Source organism: Rattus rattus, chromosome 2, assembly GCF_011064425.1.
Source record: "Rattus rattus isolate New Zealand chromosome 2, Rrattus_CSIRO_v1, whole genome shotgun sequence".
Lineage (NCBI taxonomy): Eukaryota > Metazoa > Chordata > Mammalia > Rodentia > Muridae > Rattus > Rattus rattus.
Genome location: NC_046155.1, coordinates 186,173,231 through 186,194,902, shown reverse-complemented (window position 1 = coordinate 186,194,902; position 21,672 = coordinate 186,173,231). Strand labels below are relative to the sequence as shown.

At 38.9% G+C, this 21,672-nt stretch overlaps 1 protein-coding gene across 4 annotated transcripts; it reads left to right on the top strand.

The window, feature by feature from the left end:
* Window positions 1-648: 648 nt before the first annotated feature.
* Window positions 649-16,846, top strand: LOC116892797 (zinc finger protein 239-like). 4 transcript variants are annotated; one of them, XM_032894670.1, is made up of 4 exons: window positions 649-727; window positions 1,130-1,220; window positions 12,019-12,145; window positions 13,023-14,485. In XM_032894670.1, the coding sequence occupies exons 3-4, from the start codon at window positions 12,103-12,105 to the stop codon at window positions 14,123-14,125; spliced, it is 1,146 nt and encodes a 381-aa protein (XP_032750561.1). In that variant the 5' UTR covers window positions 649-727; window positions 1,130-1,220; window positions 12,019-12,102; the 3' UTR covers window positions 14,126-14,485. The 4 variants fall into 4 exon arrangements, with proteins under 4 accessions (XP_032750561.1, XP_032750563.1, XP_032750562.1 ...); XM_032894672.1 differs by lacking the exons at window positions 649-727; window positions 1,130-1,220 and adding exons at window positions 8,265-8,378; window positions 15,936-16,846 and having other exon boundaries at window positions 13,023-13,199; XM_032894671.1 differs by lacking the exons at window positions 649-727; window positions 1,130-1,220 and adding exons at window positions 8,265-8,378; window positions 15,765-15,929 and having other exon boundaries at window positions 13,023-13,199.
* The last annotated feature ends 4,826 nt before the right edge of the window (window positions 16,847-21,672 follow it).

Here is a 21,672-nt window from a genome sequence, read left to right as displayed (position 1 = left end):
ACGTTAATATTTATTAAGCAAACTTATAAAAACTATTTTATGTACATTGGTTTTCTGCTTTTCTGTATGCATGTGTGAGGGTGTCAGTTCCCATGAACTGAAATTGCAGGCAGTTTTTAAATGTCCGTTATTTTCCATCTGAGATGTAAGCACACTAGGATGCAAATACAGCATTCTGAAATGTGTTCTCATATGTTTAATTCTTAACTTACAGCTTAGATTCTGGAAAAAAAATCACAGAATGTATGCACGTTGTGAGATGATATCAGGCCACACTCTTTTACAGCTATAAAACACTAGATTGGAACAAAATTGGAAAGCATCTCTTAAATAATTCTGATCATGCAAGTATATGTGCAATATTTTCTCTTCTTGTTTCCAGAAAAGCACTCTGCCCATGGATACATGGCCAAGGTGACATGGTTTTGATTTTGTTTGGTTGAATAAGTATTTCAATTCTGCCCTGTCTAAGAACTCACCATATCTGATTGCACATGGGATAATCTATCTGCCTGCTTCTACTTTCTGAGTGCTGGGATTAAAGCAGTGCAGAAACACAGATGGCTCAAGCACTCACTTCCTTTGTTTTTTTAATTTCAGGGTTGCTTGACAGCTAGGACTGTGACAGTGGAATACTCTTAGGAAGCTGGGCAATGACTGGATCCTGCTCCGAGGACTTTGTACAGAGATTGGATGTTGCAGAATTGCAGCATTCTCTTTGCCGTGGGTGAGAATAGTTTGCTTGTAGCACCTTTGCACCTTGTGGTTCCTAGGAAAACTACTCTGCAAGTGTGTGAGCTTTATGAGAATGAGTGGCCTTTGGGGTGGTTGAAGGCTGCTGTCATTTTTTTGTTCTATGACAGATTGAGAACTCAGTGGTGTGTAATACAGTCGTCCCACTCATTCAGCTTCATTTCTGCTCTTGCGTTTTGATTGAGCTGTGATTAGAAGTGATGGGCCTCCAGGTATGCTAACTGAAAATGGCCTCTCAGTATTTTCTATACTCTGACCCTGCACGACACCGGGGGAATCATCTGTAGAACCCTCTATTTTACTTTCTCATTATCTGCAGAACATAGTCCTGTGTTAGAAATTCAGGTGCTTTCTTTAAAATCTCTTTCTTGTGCAGGTCTTACACATAAGTCAGAGCTGCTCAATTTTGAAGCAGAACAGAGAGGCCTAGAAGGTGGAACGGAAAGACACAGAAACAAATATACCAGGTATTTTGGAGGGATTGAGTTAGGTATGGTGACAGGGTCAAGTGAGATGGAAAATGGAATTGTGGGGAGGCACTATTTAGATGGTTCAACAGTTAGTAGCTGTTTCTGCTCTGAAGAGGATGTGGGTTCATTCTCAGCATCCACATACTGGCTAACACCTATACATACTTTGTTTTCAGAAGTCTGATGCCTTTTCTGACCTAGTTACACACACACACACACACACACACACACACACACACACACACACACACACACACACACACATGCACGCAACAGAACATAGATACCCATCAGCATAAATAAAAACCCTAAAGAAAAATTTTAACAAACAAAATGCAAATGAGACTTGAGGTTGGTTTTGCCACATTGTTTCTCTAAAAAAGTTTTTGGAATATTCTTTTATAAATCATTTCAAGATCGTCCTATTTTACAGGTCACTGACTTTATATGTATTAACTAGGAAAAAACATAATTTATATGACTGCAGGTCAGTGACCAAGACCCCATTTGATTAGTCTCTCTCTTTTGTTTCTTCATTGCAATATTAAATGATTTTTCTTACTGTAACTTTAGCATTTTGTAAAATTAGGGAAAATCATGTCTTAGGTTTGTTTTCTGATCTCCTAACTTTGACATTTTGAATGTTCCTTTAGATTCTGTTTCTTCCTAAAATAATGCCATCAGAACTTTGATAAGCATTGTTTAGTGTCTCTGCAGAACTGTAAATGGTGTGTGTTATCTTTCCATTGACATTTTGTCTTAACACCAATACTCACTGATTTTCATTGCTATACTTTTAATAGAGTTTGAAACCTTGGTTTCATCTTCTGAAGCATTTCGGATTCTGTGCTTTCTTAAATTTCATACTATGATACTATTACCTTTGCGTACTTTGTTGAAATATCCCATTCCTGTTGAAATGAATCACTTTAAGAGAAACGTCCTTGGCAATTGTGTATCCATGCTAGTAGCCTGTCAGTGTTTTCTGTGTCACATTTTTATTCTTCTGTTTTCCACCTGCTGTTTCTGTCCACATGCATGTTGGTCAGTGACCAATTCATTTTTGCAAGAACATAGTATTATGAAACCACACATGTGATAGCTAAATCTTTGTGAATAGTTTGATTATTTGACAGTTGAGGAAGCTGCACACTGACTTGCATGGTGGCTGCAGTAAGTTGGCTTCTCACTGACACTGTATCTCTTGAGTTCCTTCTGTTGCATTGTCTTCAGGACTCATTTTGTGGAAACCTGAGTGTGCTCACTGACTAGATCGCACTGACCTAATATGTGATCTTGGTGCACACTAGGTGAGCATTTCTTTCATGACTCATGGTGTGGAGCATTTTTAATGTGTACTAATCGGCCATTGTGACTGCCTTTTAGCATGATCTCTTAAAACTATTTGCTTCTTAATTGAAGTTATTTTTATTTGCTTGTGTTTTTTTTTTCTTATGATATATTTTGGGTGTTAACCTGTCATATGGTAAATAGCTAGCTAATACATTTAACTGTTATTTCTTTATAGTTTTAATTTTTAGGATTTCCATGCATCCTTTTTGACTTCAGCTCATACATGAAGCCAAAGTCTGTGATTCATTGTATAGTGGGAGAGAATGTATAGAGGTTCATTTGTGTGGATAAATACTTTTCCAATATGTTGGGTTGATGAAGGAGGCCACCTGTTATGTAGTACACCTATGTTATTTTGTTGAAAATCACATGTCATTGCTATTGTTCTGTTTCTGGATCTGCTGCTCTGTGGCAGAGGGCTGTATATCTACTCTTCTGCAATTCCTATATTCTGGAGGTCATTTAGCTCTGCAGTATCATCTGGAATCACTTTTGGGATAACTCAGGCTCTGCTTTATGTAGCTGGGGTGCTCTCTATACTCAGATTCTTTGTGTTTCAATGTAAAATTAGTTTTCTTGTGACTATTTTTGTGACTGTTATTCAATATATTGTGTGTATCTTCGATTACCTCCCTATTCTTCTGCTTTCCCAGTCTTTGTCCCCTCTTTGCCATGTTCCCTGGGACTTGAACCAGGTTATTTAAATTTCCTCTCCATGGTTATGCCATAAGCAGTCACTCATTCTCCATATGCAACCAGTAAAAAATCTCTGAAGTAACTTTTGACCATTACATACAAAGATCCTCTGACCCAGACTGAAAGTAGGCTAAGTCGTGGACAGAGCCCGTAAAGGCAGATTGAGTACTTACACATGTAGCAAAATATCCTGAGTCACTTACCTCCTGTGGCCTGTCACCTTCAAAGTCATGGTGACATAAGTCACCACTGCATTGCACATATTTCCTTATCAGGAACTGGCCCAGAATTCAACCAGACAGCATTTCCTTAAGCAGAAAACTGTCTTCACACCGCAACAATGCTTTAGGAAACCAAAGGAAGTAACCACCAAGCTCTGATCCAGGAGACAGTTTTATTGTGCAGTGTTGACATACACAGGATCAGCTGATGTCCATCTAAAGTCTGAGCCCTGAGTTCAATTAAACAATTTTATATCCTGTCCCCTTGCATGCCTCCAAACCTTCCCCACATGCCAGCGATCCAGAGTGACATAGAGTCCGTCTGGCTTTCTTAACTTTTTAAATAGAATTTGCTGAAGATTCTCATATGTAGAAAATATTTCTAAGGGGCAAAATATTCCAGAATTCACATAGTTTTGATGTTCCAGGAGAGGATATTTGGTAAGACGAGAGACAGTGGAATACCACAAGGGCACTGACCAGCTGGTTGCTGATGTTTCCTGGTAACTCTGATGGGCCCGTGCTATGTCAGTAGATTAACATAGAGTCTCTTGCAGGTTGGTAATATGGCACAGGTGGTCCACGTCTGGGTAAGGTATTTAAGATTTATTTATTTATTTTATGTATATGAGTGCTCTTTCTACATGCATGCCAGAAGAGGGCATTGGATTGAAGCATAGAAGTATCAATGGAGATAGGCCCCTATGTGTTGTCTGGGAATTGAACTCAGGACCTCTGGAACAGTATTCTTAACCTCTGAGCCATCTCTCCAGCCCTCTGGGTGAGTTTATTAAGGACTTTTCTTGTCCACTAGCTTACACTGCACCTTTTGTTGCTCTGAAGGCTATCATCAGGGCATCTGAGATGTTTCCTAGATATTATGGAAGTCTTAGTGGTTTGCCTTATTCTCACCCTCATCTTGTAAAACTTATGTAAAACAACTGAGTTTTATGGCTCATTTCAAAGATTATCAGATCTGAGCTTTCTTATGGAATATTTATAATTCTTGAAGTTGAAAATTATATTTCTTGCTGAGCAGTGGTGGCAAACACCTTCAATCCCAGCACTTGGGAGGTAGAGGCAGGCAGATCTTTGTAAGTTCAAAGCCAGTCTATATAGTGAATTCCGGGACAGCCAGAGCCACACAGAGAAATCCTGTCTTCAAATACCTGCCTTTTCACTCCCTGCCTCGCCTCCCAAAACCCCAAAGAATATTATGTCTTTGGAATAAGTTGCTCTCTGACCTGTATTAACCCCTTTAAATTGAATTTTTTTCTCTTTCCTTTTTGGTCTGGATAACATTTGATACATTGTGCTGATGAGTATGAACAGACTGGACACCCTTGTTCCTGTCCTGAGGATGTTGTACTCCTTCTAGTTTTCCTCATTTAGTAAAACGTGGAGTTTAGGTTTGTGGCTTCTCGTGTTTAGTATTCATAGGTTGTGTTTTCCCCATTGCCAGGTTCTTCAAATCTTTGATAATGAGCAAACATGAAAATTTCCCACGGGTGTTTTATGGATTATTTTGACACGGTCATGATCCTTCTGTTACATTCTAGATAGTCACAAGCTTACACTGAGAGATCTACACACGTTGAAGCCGCCTTGTATTCTGTAGGATAATATGGTAGTGCATATAGGTGGTTTCAGTCATATCCAAAGTGACTTTTACTGTTTGCAGTAGTTTGCATTTCCAATAGGAGTTAGAATAAGGACCCACTTTACCATTTCTTCAGATGCATTCCTGGGCATTTGATTATATTTGTTGTTTATTATTTTTGAGGGGATAACACATATATAAAGAGTTGTGTATATAATGTCATTGTTGTCAAAATTAGCATGTATATAAGGCTAGCAGCTAATTACAGTTATAGTTGCCTCTGTGATTCTTCTACCTTATGTGCCTCTATTTTATTTTCTTGTTTTTGTTATTTTATTTTATCTATGTATACATTTCTTTTGGGAATATGTATGTCTGTGTGCCTGGTGCCTGTGGAGGTCACAAGACGGCATTGAGTCTCCTGGGAGAGTAGTTATGGATTGTTGTGAGCCCATGTGTTAGTTCTGGGATTCTAATTCAGGTAGTCTAGAAAAAACAGTATGTGCTCTTAACTACCACATCATCCTGACAGCCCCTTATTTGGTTTCTTCACATTGGTCATTCTGGTGAGATGGAGTATCACTCATGCTCAAGTTTGTAATTCCCTCATGGCTGAGGATTATGAACACATTAAATTAATACTTCCTTCCTGAAATTGAAGCACAAAGAGCTCTGAAGGTCTTTGAAGCTTCTGAGAATGGTATATAATCCTCATTTGTTTTTTCAACCTGCTCATTATTGGTGCATACTAAACTGGAGATTTGCTTACGATATCTCTTCATTCTCCAATATTACTAAAACATTTGTCAAGTATAAAAATTTCTAGTGGTATCCTCAGATAGGTTATATAAGCAATCACACTATTGTTGAAAAGGGTAAGTTCAATGTCTTTCCTACTGTATCTCTTTGTTTATTTGGGTTTTTTTGTCTCTTTCAAACTTCTATAGGTTGTTTTTTTATAATTATTATTATGTGTGTATGGGTGTTTCGTCTGCATGTTGGTGTCTATGCTTTCCAGCTGTTCCTGTGGGCATGTGTCCTGAGTCCACCAGGCAGGTTGCTAGGAGCAGAAAAGTTGGTTTTACCTTTGGTCTTTGAGCCTGAAGTCGCTCCTCATGGCTGGGTTCCAGCTCTCCGTGAAGGCAGTAACCAGAAGGGTCTGCCCCTCATTCTCCAGGGTGCCTGTGCAGAGGGGCCCCAGATGGTGGTAGCTTTCACTCTAGAGTCAGAAATGTGGGCAGAGAGTAGTCTCCTCTGGTTTTCCAGGTGTGTCTGTCCCTCTGACGGTCAAGTTCTCCCTCACAATGGGATTTGGGTGCAGGGAGCTGTTTGACTGGCTCCGTTCAGATCTGGGCGCAGTGTAGACCGCAGGACTCTTGCAGCTTGAGTGCCACTATCTTCCTGTTCCCAGAGGCCCTATACAGTTTCCTCTTGGGCCAGGGATGTGTGCAAAGTTGGGCAGTACTGGCTGTCTCTCCTGCCCTGCCATCTCAGGAGTGCCCACCTATCTGGTTGTTGAGCCCTCTCTCCCATGGGGTTTGGGAGCAGTGAGCTGTGGGCCAAGATCAGAGAGGTTCAGGTGCCAGCTGGAAACTGGAAGTGTTTGGTTCCAGAAGAGTTTTGCCTTTTTGTGTCCTGAGTCCACCAGGCAGGTCACTTGGAGCAGAAAAGTTGGTCTTACCTCTGGTCTTGGGCCTCAATTCGCTCCTCAGGGCTTGATTTCAGCTCTCTGTGAGGGCAGCAAACCAGGAGGACTATCATTCATCCTTAGCTACCATTCTTCATGCGCTTTTCTGACCTTTTCAGCTTTTTACTCCATGAAATCTCATTTTCATTTCTTTTCTCCTGGTTATTTTCTTTGTTCCTGAAATCACTTTCAGACACTGTTTGCTTTTCTCTGAATTGTTAAGCATTTCATCATATTTTCTTCTAGTACTTTAAGTATTTTAAGTTTTCCAGTAAAGTGTTTGATATGGTTTGTATTGATTTTTGTTTAGGGTGAGAGATATGGAACTAATATTACTCTTCTCCACGTGGACAATTATTTTTTCAGCACAGAACATTCAAAGCCTTTTTCTGTTGTCATCTTGGACATACTTGTCTTACATTACCTCTCTGCTGTGTTTATTTCTGGGTTCTTTGTTCAATGTTCTACATGTTTCTGTATGTGCAGGACCATGCTGTCTTTGTCCTTCTACATTTGTATTATGAAATATGTTCAGGTCTTGTGACACCCCAAGGGATGATTTTTTGTTATGTTTAGTTTTGATTTGTCTTGTTTTCTTGTGTCCCTGTGACTGTTTCCAGGTAGTGCTCATTGGCAAGTTTGGTGGGCTCTGACGAAACATTGGATGTCTGCAAGTGTATTTGTATTATATCAAGTCTGATATTCCCCACCAATGTCAGTTGGGACTTCTATCCTTAACAATGAGTTTGGTGCCTTTTTTTCCTACCTGTTTCTCTTTTTTATCCTTTGTCTTTAAATTTTTCTGGTTTACTCCTTTTCCTCCTCCTCCTCCTCTTTCAATTTCCTCTTCTTTCTCCTCCTCCTCCTTCTCCTCCTTCTTCTTTCTTCTTCATTTTGATTTTTCAAGATAAATTTTCTTACTCTGTAGTCCTGGCTGTCCTGAGACTTGATCTATAGATCAGAGTGGCCTCAAACTCACAGATATTCCTGTCTGTGTCTCCCAACTACTGGGATAAAAGGTCTATGCCACTACTGCCAAGCCAGTCACTTTAGCTTGATCTTATGGCTCTGGATTCAGTAAGATTGGTGAGTGCATGCGTCTTTTCTCTGTACAGTGTTCTTGCTAATGCTGTTCAGTATTCCCTGAAGTGTATGTTGGCCTGGGTGTGACATATATGCCTGTTACTTAATGATCCTGGTAACATTTTTTCCTAGTACCTTTAGGAGTTCATCACCAAAACTTGTTGAACTGTATCTATATTTTACAACTTTCTTCAAGTACACTTACTTGGCCATGAATTTTACAAGTCAGTGTTCAATGATAAAGTTCACAGCTATTTTCTTTGCCCATTGTAAATATATCTTTCCCCACTCTCTTCTCTGTAGGAGTGTTGACAAGACCTCTGGTATCATTTTGATTTTGGAGTCCTTTTTATGTGTTTTTACATAGTCTGTAGCACAGATGCATTAATTTTAGTTTTGTATTTTGACTTCTCAATGTGGAATTTCAACAAGAGTTCCAGTCTTCGTTCCTGAGAAAGAAAGTCAAAGAAGAGTGACAGAGAAAAATGGCTGCTTCTCCAGTAAATGTGCTCCAGGTTGGTGTTGTGTCTGGATTTCTTTGTAAATTGTTTTTATGTTGAAACCATCTTTTTAATTTTCTGCCTCTGGTAATGTCATTTAAATTGTTATTCTTTTTTATTTGTTTGTTTTGTTTTATTTTTTTCTTTTTTCCTTCTCTGGTAACCAGGATTAAATCTTTATGTTTTGTCACATACATAGCACAGCCTTATTCCATTCTATCTTCCCTCAGATATTATTGTGGGGACATACATTTTCATGGACTTAATTAAGACTGTAATTCTGAAGATTCCATTGTAAATGATGATCAAAGAAATGCATTGATTTGTTGGGGATTTCGCTCAGTGGTAGACCGCTTGCCTAGGAAGCGCAAGGCCCTGGGGTCGGTCCCCAGCCACAAAAAAAAAAAACAAAAAAAAAAAAAAAAAAAGAAATGCATTGATTTTTCAGTTCACACAGAGGATGGATTTGTGTCCTTCTATATTAGTGAGGAAGAGAAGTCTGAGGAAGAAGCCTCACATAGTTTACATTTTAGGGATGGTCAGATTCCCAGAACCAGGCTTACAAAGTGCTCAACCTACTTTTGGCTGACATCACTGAGCAATTTATGGAAAAATAGAATTAGAAGGAACTCACTGTCTTCAATCTTTTTTTTCCGGAGCTGGGGACCGAACCCAGGGCCTTGCACTTGCTAGGCAAGCGCTCTACCACTGAGCTAAATCCCCAACCCCTGTCTTCAATCTTAATTGTAAATATTTCAACACCGAGAGAGAAAAGAAAAGAGAGAGAGAGAGAGAGAGAGAGAGAGAGAGAGAGAGAGAGAGAGAGAGGAGAGAGGAGAGGAGAGGAGATGATGGAAAGAGTATGTGACTTGCTCTTGCCATAAAACTGATCTTTCTGTAAGGAGATGTAGGTTACAGTATGGCGGATTTTCTCTTTGCTAGTGTGCTAACACCTGAAGTCTATTTGTCTCAGGAAGGGTGCTGCTCATATTCTGTTCTCGATTCCAGTGTACAGTGGTAAATTCTCAACAGAGAGATGAGTATTTTCTCTTTGTCTTTTGTTTTATTTTTCTGTCAGAGTGTAATCACTGCTAATCCAATCTCTATATTGCATTACATGGAATGTACTAGTAAGAATATTCTACAGAACATTGATTTTGGGCTGTCACACATCAGCTTTCATGCATAAACCAATGTCCCTCTTAATGACATTGCTCTCTCTCTCTCTCTCTCTCTCTCTCTTTTTCCGAAAGTCACCCTATGTTTTTGTTTCCCTGAAGCTGTGTATTACATAGAGTTTTTGAAGTGAGCTTGAGGTGGACAGGTTTCCATTCTTCTTTAAAAAACTTTTTTGTCTGACTATGTATGTTCATCCCCATGTTTTTATGTGCACTAGATGCCTGCATGGTGCCTGTGGATGGCTGAGGATGGCACCAAAGCCTCGGCACTAGAATCAGTTTCTGTAAGTGAGCTGCCATATGGGTAGAGAAAATTAAAATAGGTTGCTCTGTAGGAACAGCAAGTGCCCTTTACTTCTTGGCCATCTTTTCAGCCCCCAGGTTTATATTTCTGGTTCATGACAGAGCCAGTATTTAAACTGTCATTTTTTATTTTTTGAAAAATGAAGAATCAAATAAAAAATGGTAATTATTTATGCAAGTTAAAATCCTGTTAGATGATTGAGCTGAAATAGTGAAGAAGAGGAAACTTAAAAGATTCAAATTTCTTTTTCCTTTCCTTTTCTTTCCTCTCTTCCTTTTCCTTTTCCTTTTCCCTTTCCTTTCCTTTCCTTTCCTTTCCTTTCCTTTCCTTTCCTTTCCTTTTCTTTCCTTTCCTTTCCTTTCCTTTCCTTTCCTTTCCTTTCCTTTCCTTTCCTTTCCTTTCCTTTCCTTTCCTTGTCTTGTCTTTCAAGATAGGGTGTCCCTGTGTAATCTTAGCTGTTCTGGAACTAGTTCTGTAGACTGGGCTGGCCTCAAACTCAAAGAGATCTGCCTGCCTCTGCTGCTGAGTGCTGGTCATTACTTGTCAAAGGCAAGTACCATCATTGCCCAACTAAGAGTCATATTTTCAATTGAGCCAATTTATTGAGCAATAATATGTTCAGAATTAGTGAAAACTTGGCATAATATTTATTCAGCTTAATGCATTTGTTTGGTCACTGATAATTTTTCTACTTCATTTGAATGAATTTTCACACAGGCAATTTATTTATAGACATTTTTCTAATTATTCTATAGAGAGTATGGGATTTCTGAATTGTTATTCACCTCTATTGGTTGTGTGGATATTTAGGAAAATTTAGATTATATTAACACTGCCCCTTGGTATTTTTTCTATTCAGTTTAAAGTTGTCAAAATATTCTCATAACTTCACAAAATATTGATTCTGTTTCTTGTTTGGAACATTGGTTGAATGCAGTAATGTTTTATATTCCTTAGTGTTAAAAACAAGGATTATTTGACTTTGACTCATCCATGAATTCTGTATTTAGAATTCTGTCTTAGAAAGAGTGCAGGACTGCACATAGGCCTTAGCATCTGAACTGAGCATTTTAGAATAGAGTCAGTTGGGACCCAGCTGCAGACAAGATTGATGTAGAGCCCATATTTCAACATGATTGACAATTGTAGAATTTGGAAGCACAGTTATGCTCATCATAACTTCTCCATCTGAGAGGAGACACTGTAATCTTGTTTGATATCAATACAGCCTTTATAGAATTGTATTTCTACATCCAGAACGTAATTGTGTATTTTGAATTCCCTACAAGGCTGCTGATTGTGAGTCCACCATCACAATCACCATATTTTCACAGAGGTAGGAAATACAAGATAGAGCATGACTGTTTTGACTTATTTATTTGATTTTTTAAAAAAGATTTATTTTTTATGTATTCGAATACACTGTTACTCTAGTCAGACATACCAGAAGAGGACATCAGATCCCATTATAGATGGTTGTAAGCCACCAAATAGTTGCTGGAAATTGAAGTCAGGACCTCTGGAAGTCCTGCTCTTAAATGCTGAACTATCTCTCCAACCTCCAACCCCTGTGTTTTTTGGTTTTTTTTTTTTTGAGACAGGATTTGTGTGTGTGTGTGTGTGTGTGTGTGTGTGTGTGTGTGTGTGTGTGTTCATGAGCACGCAGCACACATGCATGTAACCCTGCCTGCCTTGGAACTTTCTTTGTAGGCAGGCTGGCCTCAAACTCACAGAGATCTGCCTGCCTCTGCCTAACAAGTTCTGGGATTAAAGGTATGTACCACCATGTCCAGCTCAAAGTATCCCTTATTAAAATTAACCTAAATTTTTGTTTTATGAATGTGAGTATATTTGCTTTAGTGAATTCGTGAATGCTTTGCCTTCAGAATTCAGAAGACATCATTAGATCTGATACAATTGGAGGTAGAATCTCTTATTTAGCGTGATGCGGTTCCTGAGAACCAAGTGTGAGTCCTATGGAAGAGCATCTAGTGCTCTTTCCTTCCAAACCATCTCTGTAACACCTCTAGAAAACTTTTGTCATTGAATAATTGTCCTAGTCTATATCACAAAAATGTCTCTAATTCTTTAGGTCTAATTCATTAGGTAATTCCTTTTAACTAAACATTTTCCTCCCAGCAGCACATGGTAAATGGGTAATTTTCTATTATAGGGTCTGCTGACATTCAGGGATGTAACTGTGGACTTCTCTCAGGAGGAGTGGGAATGCCTGGGTTCTGATCAGAGGGCTTTGTACATGGATGTGATATTGGAGAATTACAGCAATCTAGTCTTTGTAGGTAAGAATGTTCTTCTTCTAGAACCCCCGACTATTCTCTGTATTTACCTATTTTGTATGTGTTTAAATTCTCTGAACTGTCTAGAAATTACCAGAAAGAAAGGAAATTCTGATAATGAACACTTACTCATAGTGCTTCTTTTACATTTTTCTTTGTGCTCTGCAACAATAACCAATGCTATATTCTGTGCAATCTCTCCAGCTTTCTTAAGTAGTTTTTAAGGAAAACTTCAATGTTCAAAGAAAATTCAATATTCAGAGTATGGAAATGTCTTATAGTACACTTAATTAATTGGACTATTTATTTTCATATTGAATGAAACTATTCGTCTCTTCCTGATTTTTAAAGATTGAGAGTTTTTAAAATAAAGAGCATGTTGTTGTTTTTGTTTGTTTTTTTTTTTTTTTTTTTTTTTGACATGTGGTCTCTATAATCCTAGCACAGTATGATTTTAGTACTAGGAGGTTGAAGCCTGAGGATCTGGCGAGTTTCTGGAAAGCCCGATTTACATAGTGTGTTCCTAGTCAAGAAAAGCTGCATGGTGGACTCTGAAAACAAACTTCATATGACACTTCAGAGAACTACTGTCTCAATGTTCATTATTGCCCCATCACCCATTTGTCCAGGCTCTGAAAGATAAGTAGTTTAGATAAGAATGAAGAGACTACTATTAATTCTTTTGGATTGATGGAGACCAGGGTGAAGGTTTTATCTGAGCATCCATTTAATGATAGTGAAACACAAAAGGCCTCTGGTGAGAGTGGTATTTGTAAGAATTGCTACTATTTCATGTTTAGAGAACTTAAGGAAACATCAGTTATTGAATCTGTTACTCATGCATCAATTCCTGTTATCCATAATTGTGCTAACTTTCCAGAGAACCATCGCATAAGTGGAAAAAATGAAAAAATCCTCTACCAAGGCACAAAGCATATTGTCCATCAGCATGTGAATATCCAAGAGAAGTCTTATAAATGTAACAAGTTTGGCAAAATGGTTCATGAATCCTCCCAGTGTATACCTTATGACACACGTGATACTGCAGAAAACTTCAGTAAGTGCAGATATGGTAAACACAAGGATGCTTCTGATGAGTCATCAACCATATACAGACATAAAAGTGGGGACTCTAGAGAAGAACCTTGCAAGTTTAAAGACTGTGTATACTGTTTAAATTTGTTTCCCATAATCAGTCACAATCAAAGAATCCATTCATACCTCAGTATACAACAGAGAAAGCATTCTGTAGAGAAACCCCACAAATGTAAGGCTTGTGGCAAATGCTTTTATCAGTTGTATCAGGTTAAATACCATTACAAAACCCATATTGGAGAGAGACCTTATAAATGCAGCGAATGTCACAAATGTTTTAGCCAACTCACACACCTAAAAAGCCATCAAACAATTCACACAGGGGAGAAACATTACAAATGTAATGAATGTGGCAAAAACTTTAGCCGACTGACGTACTTAAGAACCCATCAGAGAATTCATACAGGAGAAAAACCTTACAAATGTAGTGAATGTGACAAACGCTTCATTCAGAAAGCCCAACTTACAATACATCAGAGAATTCACACAGGAGAAAAACCTTACAAATGCATTGAGTGTGAGAAATCCTTTACATGTTGCTCCGGCCTTAGAAAACATCAGAGAATTCATACAGGAGAAAAACCTTACACATGTAATGAATGTAAGAAATCTTTTACCAGTGGTTCAGATCTTAGAAGACATCAGAAAATTCATACTGGAGAGAAACCTTACAAATGCAGTGAATGTGACAAATGCTTTATTCAGAAAGTCCAACTTAGAATACATCGTAGAATTCATACAGGAGAGGAACCTTACAAATGCAGTACATGTGTTAAAGTCTTTACCCACCTCTCAGGTCTAAGAAAACATCAGAAAATTCATAGTACTGAAGGAAAGTTTCCATTAGTAAAAAATGTAGCATGTGCTTTATCCAAGTTCTGCCCTTAAAAACCATTGCATACTCCACACTAGAAAATCATAATGAGCATGAGCAATTTCTGAAATCCTCTTAAGTAATGTTCAAATCTTAGAAAACATCAAGAATTTACATTGAGGAAAAATGATTAAAATGTGGCAATGTATGAAATACTTTATTAAAACATTCTACTTTTTCAACCTCAAACACTTCATAATGAAGAAAATATGGAAAGGCCTGAAGAATGTGCTGTTTGTGTAGCTGGTTCCTGGAGACTGAAATGTTCTGTCCTTAAGAGAAGCTGATAAAGGCAGGAAATATAATTCCCAAATGGCTTCATGAAGTCTGTGAAACTGACAGGGTTCACTCTACTCAACTCCCATAAAAAAAAACTAGATTACAAACCAAACCACCAAATAGGATGCCTTTTAACCAGTAGATATGCCAACAGTTGTACAGTATGCTTCAGGTGTCCACTGCTTATAAATTGTTTTCCATGCTGGTTGGAGTTTCCTGATAGCAACTGTCTTTGATTCCATTCTGCTGCATAAGCACCTCTTTCCCCCTATTTCTGTAAATAGCCCCAATAAAGGTCATTGGGTCAACAAGATAGACTTAGGTGGTATGCATACTTTGTTGTCAGTTCTCAATCCCAGAAAAGTCTCCTATACATGTTCTGTGCCTGTTCTTTGTTCAATCATGTTCACCAGAAAATTAATATTAAAGAGAAAGCATTTGATCAACTAAAGTAGGGAAAGTATGTTCTTACTTCTCCAGGCTTACTTCCACAGTAATATTTGGTCTTGTTCAAAGGGCTCAACATAGACAGAATGTAGAAGCTTAGGAAAGCCAGAGTGGAAGCTACTCTCTTTCCTGCAAGAGAGTGTGAAAGATCTATCGAGGGAAAAATGAAAATACAGTAGCAAAACTATCAGTGACAGACCATAGTTCAAGTTTGGCTGTGTCTGTGCATGGCTCTGAACTCATGCTTTGCAACCATGATTCAGTAAAGGAGCAATGACCTCAGTACAAATACTGACTGCCATCATGCCTTACTTAAGTTCTGCTGTGCTGTGAAAATTCTATCCTATAAGCCCCAAGAAGTGATTGAATTTTGTTAAATCTTTTATTCAATGCTTATATTGTAGACATCGCAGAAAGACCATGAAATAAAACTCAGGAAAATATTAATAAAGATATATATTCAGCTTAATTGAATGTTTGAGTCCATTTGTACAAATACCAAGAAACTATCTGAAGCTTTAAAGAGATATCTTATGAACAAGACAATATGTGCACGCTCTTGTAGAGCTTAGGCTTCCTCAATGGTGTCCTGGAAGGTCATTTTGAAGTACTGAAAAAAGAAAGGGAAGTATTCAGTACAGTGCCAAAGTACTGTACTAGGATATTGATACATGAGATGACTATTTTTTGACTACATCTATATTTAAAATCTAAAAACAGAAGGCACACCTGTGAGAGTTTTGCTGAATTTTGAAGTGGGAAGATCAACTTCTAATCCAGGTCTTTGAGTTAGAAAGACACACCCTTAGTCTAACTCTTTGGAGATAGGAAGACACACTTTTGATCTTGGCCACACCTTTTCAGCCTATATAAGGATATGGAAGAAGGAAATTTTTGCTCTTTGCCTGCTTTTTCTTACCTCTCTAGGAAGTCATTCCTTTGCTGGCATTACAGCCTACTTCTGAAGACCAGCTGAGACATCCAGCCTTGGGACTGAACAATTACTGGATTTTCGGAACTTCTGTACAGAGGCAGCCATTGTTGGAGTAGCTGGACCACAGTTTAGAGAGAGATAACATTCTATAAATTCTGTTTTAGGGAGGGGTCAAGTCTGCATGTCCATCTTGTAGCAGAACTTGTCCAATTGAGTCTCTCACATGGTACTGGTTTTGAAGGGTTCATGAAGAGCAGCTGAGGCTTGGAATTGTGTGGCATCATCAGAGGTTCCTTGAGGAGAGGGCATTGATGAATATGCAGCCCCAGTTGTAGTAGAAACTCCTTTATATTGGAGTTGCCAGGATCATGGAGTTGCCAAGGACAATAACAGGTATGGGACCCATCTGGCTTGAGATTCTGAGACAAGTTGTGTGTGCTGTACATGGCATAGTAAGAGAATTAAGCTACACAAAGCTGTGGGTCTTATGACATAAAACACTAAAGTGTATATTTGATTCTGGATTTAATTTGATTTTATTGTAATTGTGCCATAGCTCCTGCATCTTATTCTAGAGTATAACGGATTTCGTTTGAGTGGCAGCTACAGCTAAAAGATGGTTTTTAAGGAGGCATCTGATTTTTAAGAGCTGATGTATTTATTTATTTATTTTTGAAAAAGGTTATGGGGACATTTAAAGTTGAATTTTTGAATTGACAAGAAAGGAAAAGTTTTTGATTGATAGGCCATAGTATTGATTGATGTTTGTCAACACAACAGATCTTAAGAGTCTTTTTGGAAGAGTTAACCACTAAGAAAGAATTACCTCCATCTTTTTAGTCTATGAGATGTCTATATGCCATTTTCATGATTAATGATTGATATAGGAGGAACCACCTCATTGTGGATATTGCTACCCCTGAGAAGGTTGTCCATGACTGTATAAGCAAGCAAGCTGTCCTTGAACAGCAACCCAGTGTTCTCTGCTATGGTTTCTGCCTCTGGATTCCTCCTTTTATTTCCCTCAGTGATGAACTGTAACTTGGAGGATGAAATAAACCCTGTTCCTTCCCCAGGTTGTTTTGTTGTTGTTGTTGTTTTGTTGTTGTTGTTGTGTTGTTGTTGTTGTTGTTTTGTTGTTGTTGTTGTCTTGTTGTTGTTGTTGTTCTGTTATTGTTTGTTTGGTTTGCCTGCCAAGGACCAGCCTCCACTTGGAGAGGGGTTCTAAGAGAATGTTTGACTCAATGTCAATTGGGGGTTCAACTTGACAACCTGCATTCTGCTTAATACAGGTTTTCAACCTGCTCTCTCTCTCTCTCTTGTGCTTTCTCTCTGGAGATTTTTCTTTCTATATTCTGCATGCTTGCTATTCTAAGAGATCTCTCTGTCCATGTCCTGCTTGTGTGTGTGTGTGTGTGTGTGTGTGTGTGTGTGTGTGTGTGTGTGTGTGTTTCCTTCAAGCAGTTCTTTTTATCCTCTGTGGATAGGTCATCTGCTGAAAACACATTCCCAGTCTTTCATTTTACATATCAATCCATTCATTTACTCCAGGTAAATGATTTTTTGATTATCGTGTGAACCATCATTACATGACCCCAGCCCTTTGATTCTTAAGAGAGAAAGCCTACAGTTTTTCTTAACATTGCAAAAGAATTCAGAGATCTGTCTGCTGTTGTTAAGCACAGATGATTAGCTAGTTGGGTGGGTCCCTGCCCTGAATTTACCATTGCCCCCACACCTGAGCCTAATCTTGCTCTGTTCTAGGCTGATCCTGAATTCAGTATTCTGCCAGTGTTTGTATCTACCTGCCTTTGTATCTTTATCTTTCTGACAAGCTGGGTCATTAATGAAGCTGCCTTTTTTTTTTTTTAAATTTGTGAAGCCCCTCATAATTCCTATTGCATCCTTAGATTTTTGCATAGTTGACAAGTTATATATTTTTGAACTCATTTTTTAGAGTTCTTTTCTATAGCCTTAAAGGCTGTCCTGGAGGTTCTATCATTTATCATTTTGCTGAAACATTAGCCATACCCTCAACTCCTGGAGTCATGCTGTTTCTAATTATCATGGAGTCCTTAACTTTAACAGGGAGGACATTCTTGGGAAGAATGAGAAATATGTACATTATAATACAAACAAGCCTGATGCCTACAGTAGACACTCTTAGAGGCTCTCTCCCCAGGGGCAGGAACCATGTTACTCAGTTCACACCCGGGCCAAAACAGGATTGGCATTTGTTTTTTTTTGTTTTTTTTTTTTTTTAAGACAGGATATCATTATTAACTTTGGCTGTTCAGGAACTCAAAATGTCAACTGGGCTGATCTTTAACTCACATAAATGTAGCTGCCTCTGCATCTGCAGTACAGGGGATTAAAGGCATGTGTCACTATGCCTGGCTCCAAGTTGGTTCTGATAAATGTTTTCTCAATTAATAGAAAAGTAGTTAAGACATCTGCTATTATAAAAGCACACATCCCTCTCCATATAAATAGTACATTCTCTTACAACACATCTAGGTTCAAGAGTTCCCTTTTTTTTTTAATCATTCCATTCATTTACATCTCAAATGATATCCCACTTCCTGGTTACCCCCTCCACCAGCCACTCATACCACATCTACACTCCTGCCTGTATGAGAGTGCTCCCTCACCCATCCCCACTCTCCTGCCCCACCGATCCAGCATCCCCCTATGCTGGGGTATCAAGCCTTTCCAGGACCAAAGGCCTCCCCTCCAGTTGCTGACAAACAAGGCCATCCATTTCCCTATGAATTTCATGAAGTCATTGTTTTTGATAGCTGAGTAGTACTCCATTTGTAGATGTACCACATTTTCTGTATCCAACCCTCTGTTCATTGAATTCTAAAAGGTCTTTAGTTTCTTTATTTCTTCCTTGACCAAGGTATCATTGAGTAGATAGTTGTTCAGTTTCCAAGTGTATGTGGCTGTTATTTTTGTTGCTCTTGAAGACTAGCATTAATTCGTGGTTTTCGGAGAGAATACATGGGATTAATTCAATGTTCTTCTATCTGTTGAGGTTTGTTTTGTGTCTGAGTATATGGTCAGTTTTTGAGAAGGTACCATGAGTTGCTGAGAAGGTATATTCTTTTGTTTTAGGGTGAAATGTTCTGTTGATATCCATTAAATCCATTTGGTTCATAACTTCCGTTAGTTTTGAAGAAATAAAATTTCACAGATGTGAAAAACAAAGTTGTAAAAACAAGGTTTTGAGAAATAAAACTGGTGGTCAGGATGCCTATGATTCTGAGAGATACATCTGAAGTCAGGATGCCCAGTGATATAAAGTTTTGGTGATCAAGATATTGAGCCTATTCTGACTAAGCTAATTAAGACAAAACAATAACAACTGTTCTCCCTACCCCTTCCTGTGGTAAATCCCGAGAACAACTGCAAAATGTCATCCTGACCCTGCCCGACCACCCAGTTCCTCCCCTTTTCTAAGAGACGTGCCAACTTAGCCCTTTCCCAGCAAATTTCCAAGGCCAGGTGAAGGGCTGGACGAGGAAAGTCACCAACTTCGTCAGAAACAGCCCCTTGAGCAGGCCAGCCAATACCTAACAAGATCCTTTGTCCTGTGTACCACCAATGAGAATGAGCCAGCTGACCTTGTTGCTGAAGTCTGCCCTCTGTAAAGAATAAAAGTTCTTTGCTTTTTGGGTTCAGGGTTGCCTTTCCCTTCGTGGATGAGCAACCCCATGTGCGTGGATTAAAAACCTTATACCCTCTTGCTATTGCAGCGGTCACTTTGTTAATCTGTGCTCTGTGGGTGGCGCTCCTGAGGTAGGTTACTTCAGGGGTCTTACAACAGTTTCACTGTCTCTGTTTAGTTTCTGTTTTCATGATCTGTCCATTGATTAGAGTCGGGTGTTGAAATCTCCTACTATTAGAGTGTGAGGTTCAATGTGTGCTTTGAGCTTTATTATCTTTTCTTTTATAAATGTGGGTGCCCTTGGATTTGGGGCATAGATGTTGAGAATTGTTGAATTTTTCCTTCCATTATCCTATGTAGGGCTAGGTTTGTGGAAAGATATTGTATAAATTTGGTTTTGTCATGGAATATCTTTGTTTCTTCATCTATGGTAATTGTGAGTTTTGCTGGATATAGTAGCCTGGGCTGGCATTTGTGTTCTCTTAGGGACTGTATGACATCTGTCCAGGGTCTTCTGGCTTTTATAATCTCTGTTGAGAAGTCTGGTGTAATTCTGATACGTCTGCCTTTATATGTTACTTGACCTTTTCCCCTTACCGCTTTCAATATTCTTTCTTTGCTTTGTGCATTTGGTGTTTTAATTATGTGACGAGAGAAATTTCTTTTTTGGTCCCGTCTGTTTTTGTAAGCTTCTTGTATGTTTATGGTCATTTTTTTCTTTGAGTTAAGACATTTTTCTTCTAGAATTTTGTTTAAGATGTTTTCTCCCCCTTTGTGTTGGGAATCTTCACTCTCTTCTATACCTTTTATTCTCAGATTCAGTCCTTTCAATGTGTCCTGAATTTCTTGAATGTGTTGAGATAGGGGTATTTTGCTTTTTGTATTTTCCTTGAGTATTGTCTATTCTATCTTCTGCCACTGAGATTCTCTCTTCTATCTCTTGCATTCTGTGCATGATGCTTTCATCTGTGACTCCTGTTCTCTTTCTTAGGTTTTCCATCTCCATGGCTGTTTCCATTTGAGTTTTCTTTAATGATTCTATTTCCATTTTTTAGATCCGGGACAGATGTTTTTCAATTCAGTCATCTGTTTGATTGTGTTCTCCTGTACTTCTGTTTTTTTTTTCTTTATTAACTTGAGTATTTCTTATTTACATTTCGATTATTATTCCCTTTCCCCGTTTCCAGGCCAACATCCCCCTAACCCCTCCCCCTCCTCTTCTATATGGGTGTTCCCCTCCCCATCCTCCACCCATTACCGCCCTCCCCCCAACAATCACGTTCACTGGGGGTTCAGTCTTAGCAAGACCAAGGGCTTCCCCTTCCACTGGTGCTCTTACTAGGCTATTCATTGCTACCTATGAGGTTGGAGTCCAGGGTCAGTCCAGGTATAGTCTTTGGTTAGGGGCTTAGTCCCTGGAAGCTCTGGTTGCTTGGCATTGTTGTTCATATGGGGTCTCGAGCCCCTTCAAGCTCTTTCAGTCCTTTCTCTGATTCCTTCAACGGGGGTCCCGTTCTCAGTTCAGTGGTTTGCTGCTGGCATTCGCCTATGTATTTGCCGTATTCTGGCTGTGTCTCTCAGGAGAGATCTACATCCAGTTCCTGTCGGCCTGCACTTCTTTGCTTCATCCATCTTGTCTAATTGGGTGGCTGTATATGTATGGGCCACAGGTGGGGCAGGCTCTGAATGGGTGTTCCTTCTGCCTCTGTTTTAATCTTTGCCTCCCTATTCCCTGCCAAGGGTATTCTTGTTCCTCTCTTAAAGAAGGAGTGAAACATTCACATTTTGATCATCCGTCTTGAGTTTCATGTGTTCTGTGCATCTAGGGCACAGATGGGGAAGTGCCTCGAACATGTGGGCACAGGGGAAATTTTCCTGAACAGAACACTAATGGCTTATGCTCTAAGATCAAAAATTGACAAATGAGACCTCATAAAACTGCAAAGCTTCTCGGTCCCCAGCTCCGAAAAAAAGAATAAAAAAAAAAAACAAAAAAAATGCAAAGCTTCTGTAATGCAAAGGACACTGTCACTAGGACAAAAATGGCAACCAACAGATTGGGAAAGGATCTTAACCAATCGTACATCCAATAGAGGGCAAATATCCAATATATACAAAGAAGTCAAGAAGCTAGTCTCCTTAGAATTAAATAACCGTATTAAAAATGGTGTACAGAGCTAAACAAAGAATTCTCAACTGAAGAATATCAAATGGCCACAAAGCACCTAAAG

Excerpts from the sequence above, each read along its gene's own strand:
- LOC116892797 (XM_032894669.1), top strand. The coding sequence starts at position 8,349 with ATGGCTGCTTCTCCAGTAAATGTGCTCCAG. Across the intron at positions 8,379-12,018 it reads CTCCAGTAAATGTGCTCCAG|GGTCTGCTGACATTCAGGGA; the intron begins GTTGGTGTTGTG and ends TTTCTATTATAG. Across the intron at positions 12,146-13,022 it reads CAGCAATCTAGTCTTTGTAG|AGAACCATCGCATAAGTGGA; the intron begins GTAAGAATGTTC and ends CTAACTTTCCAG.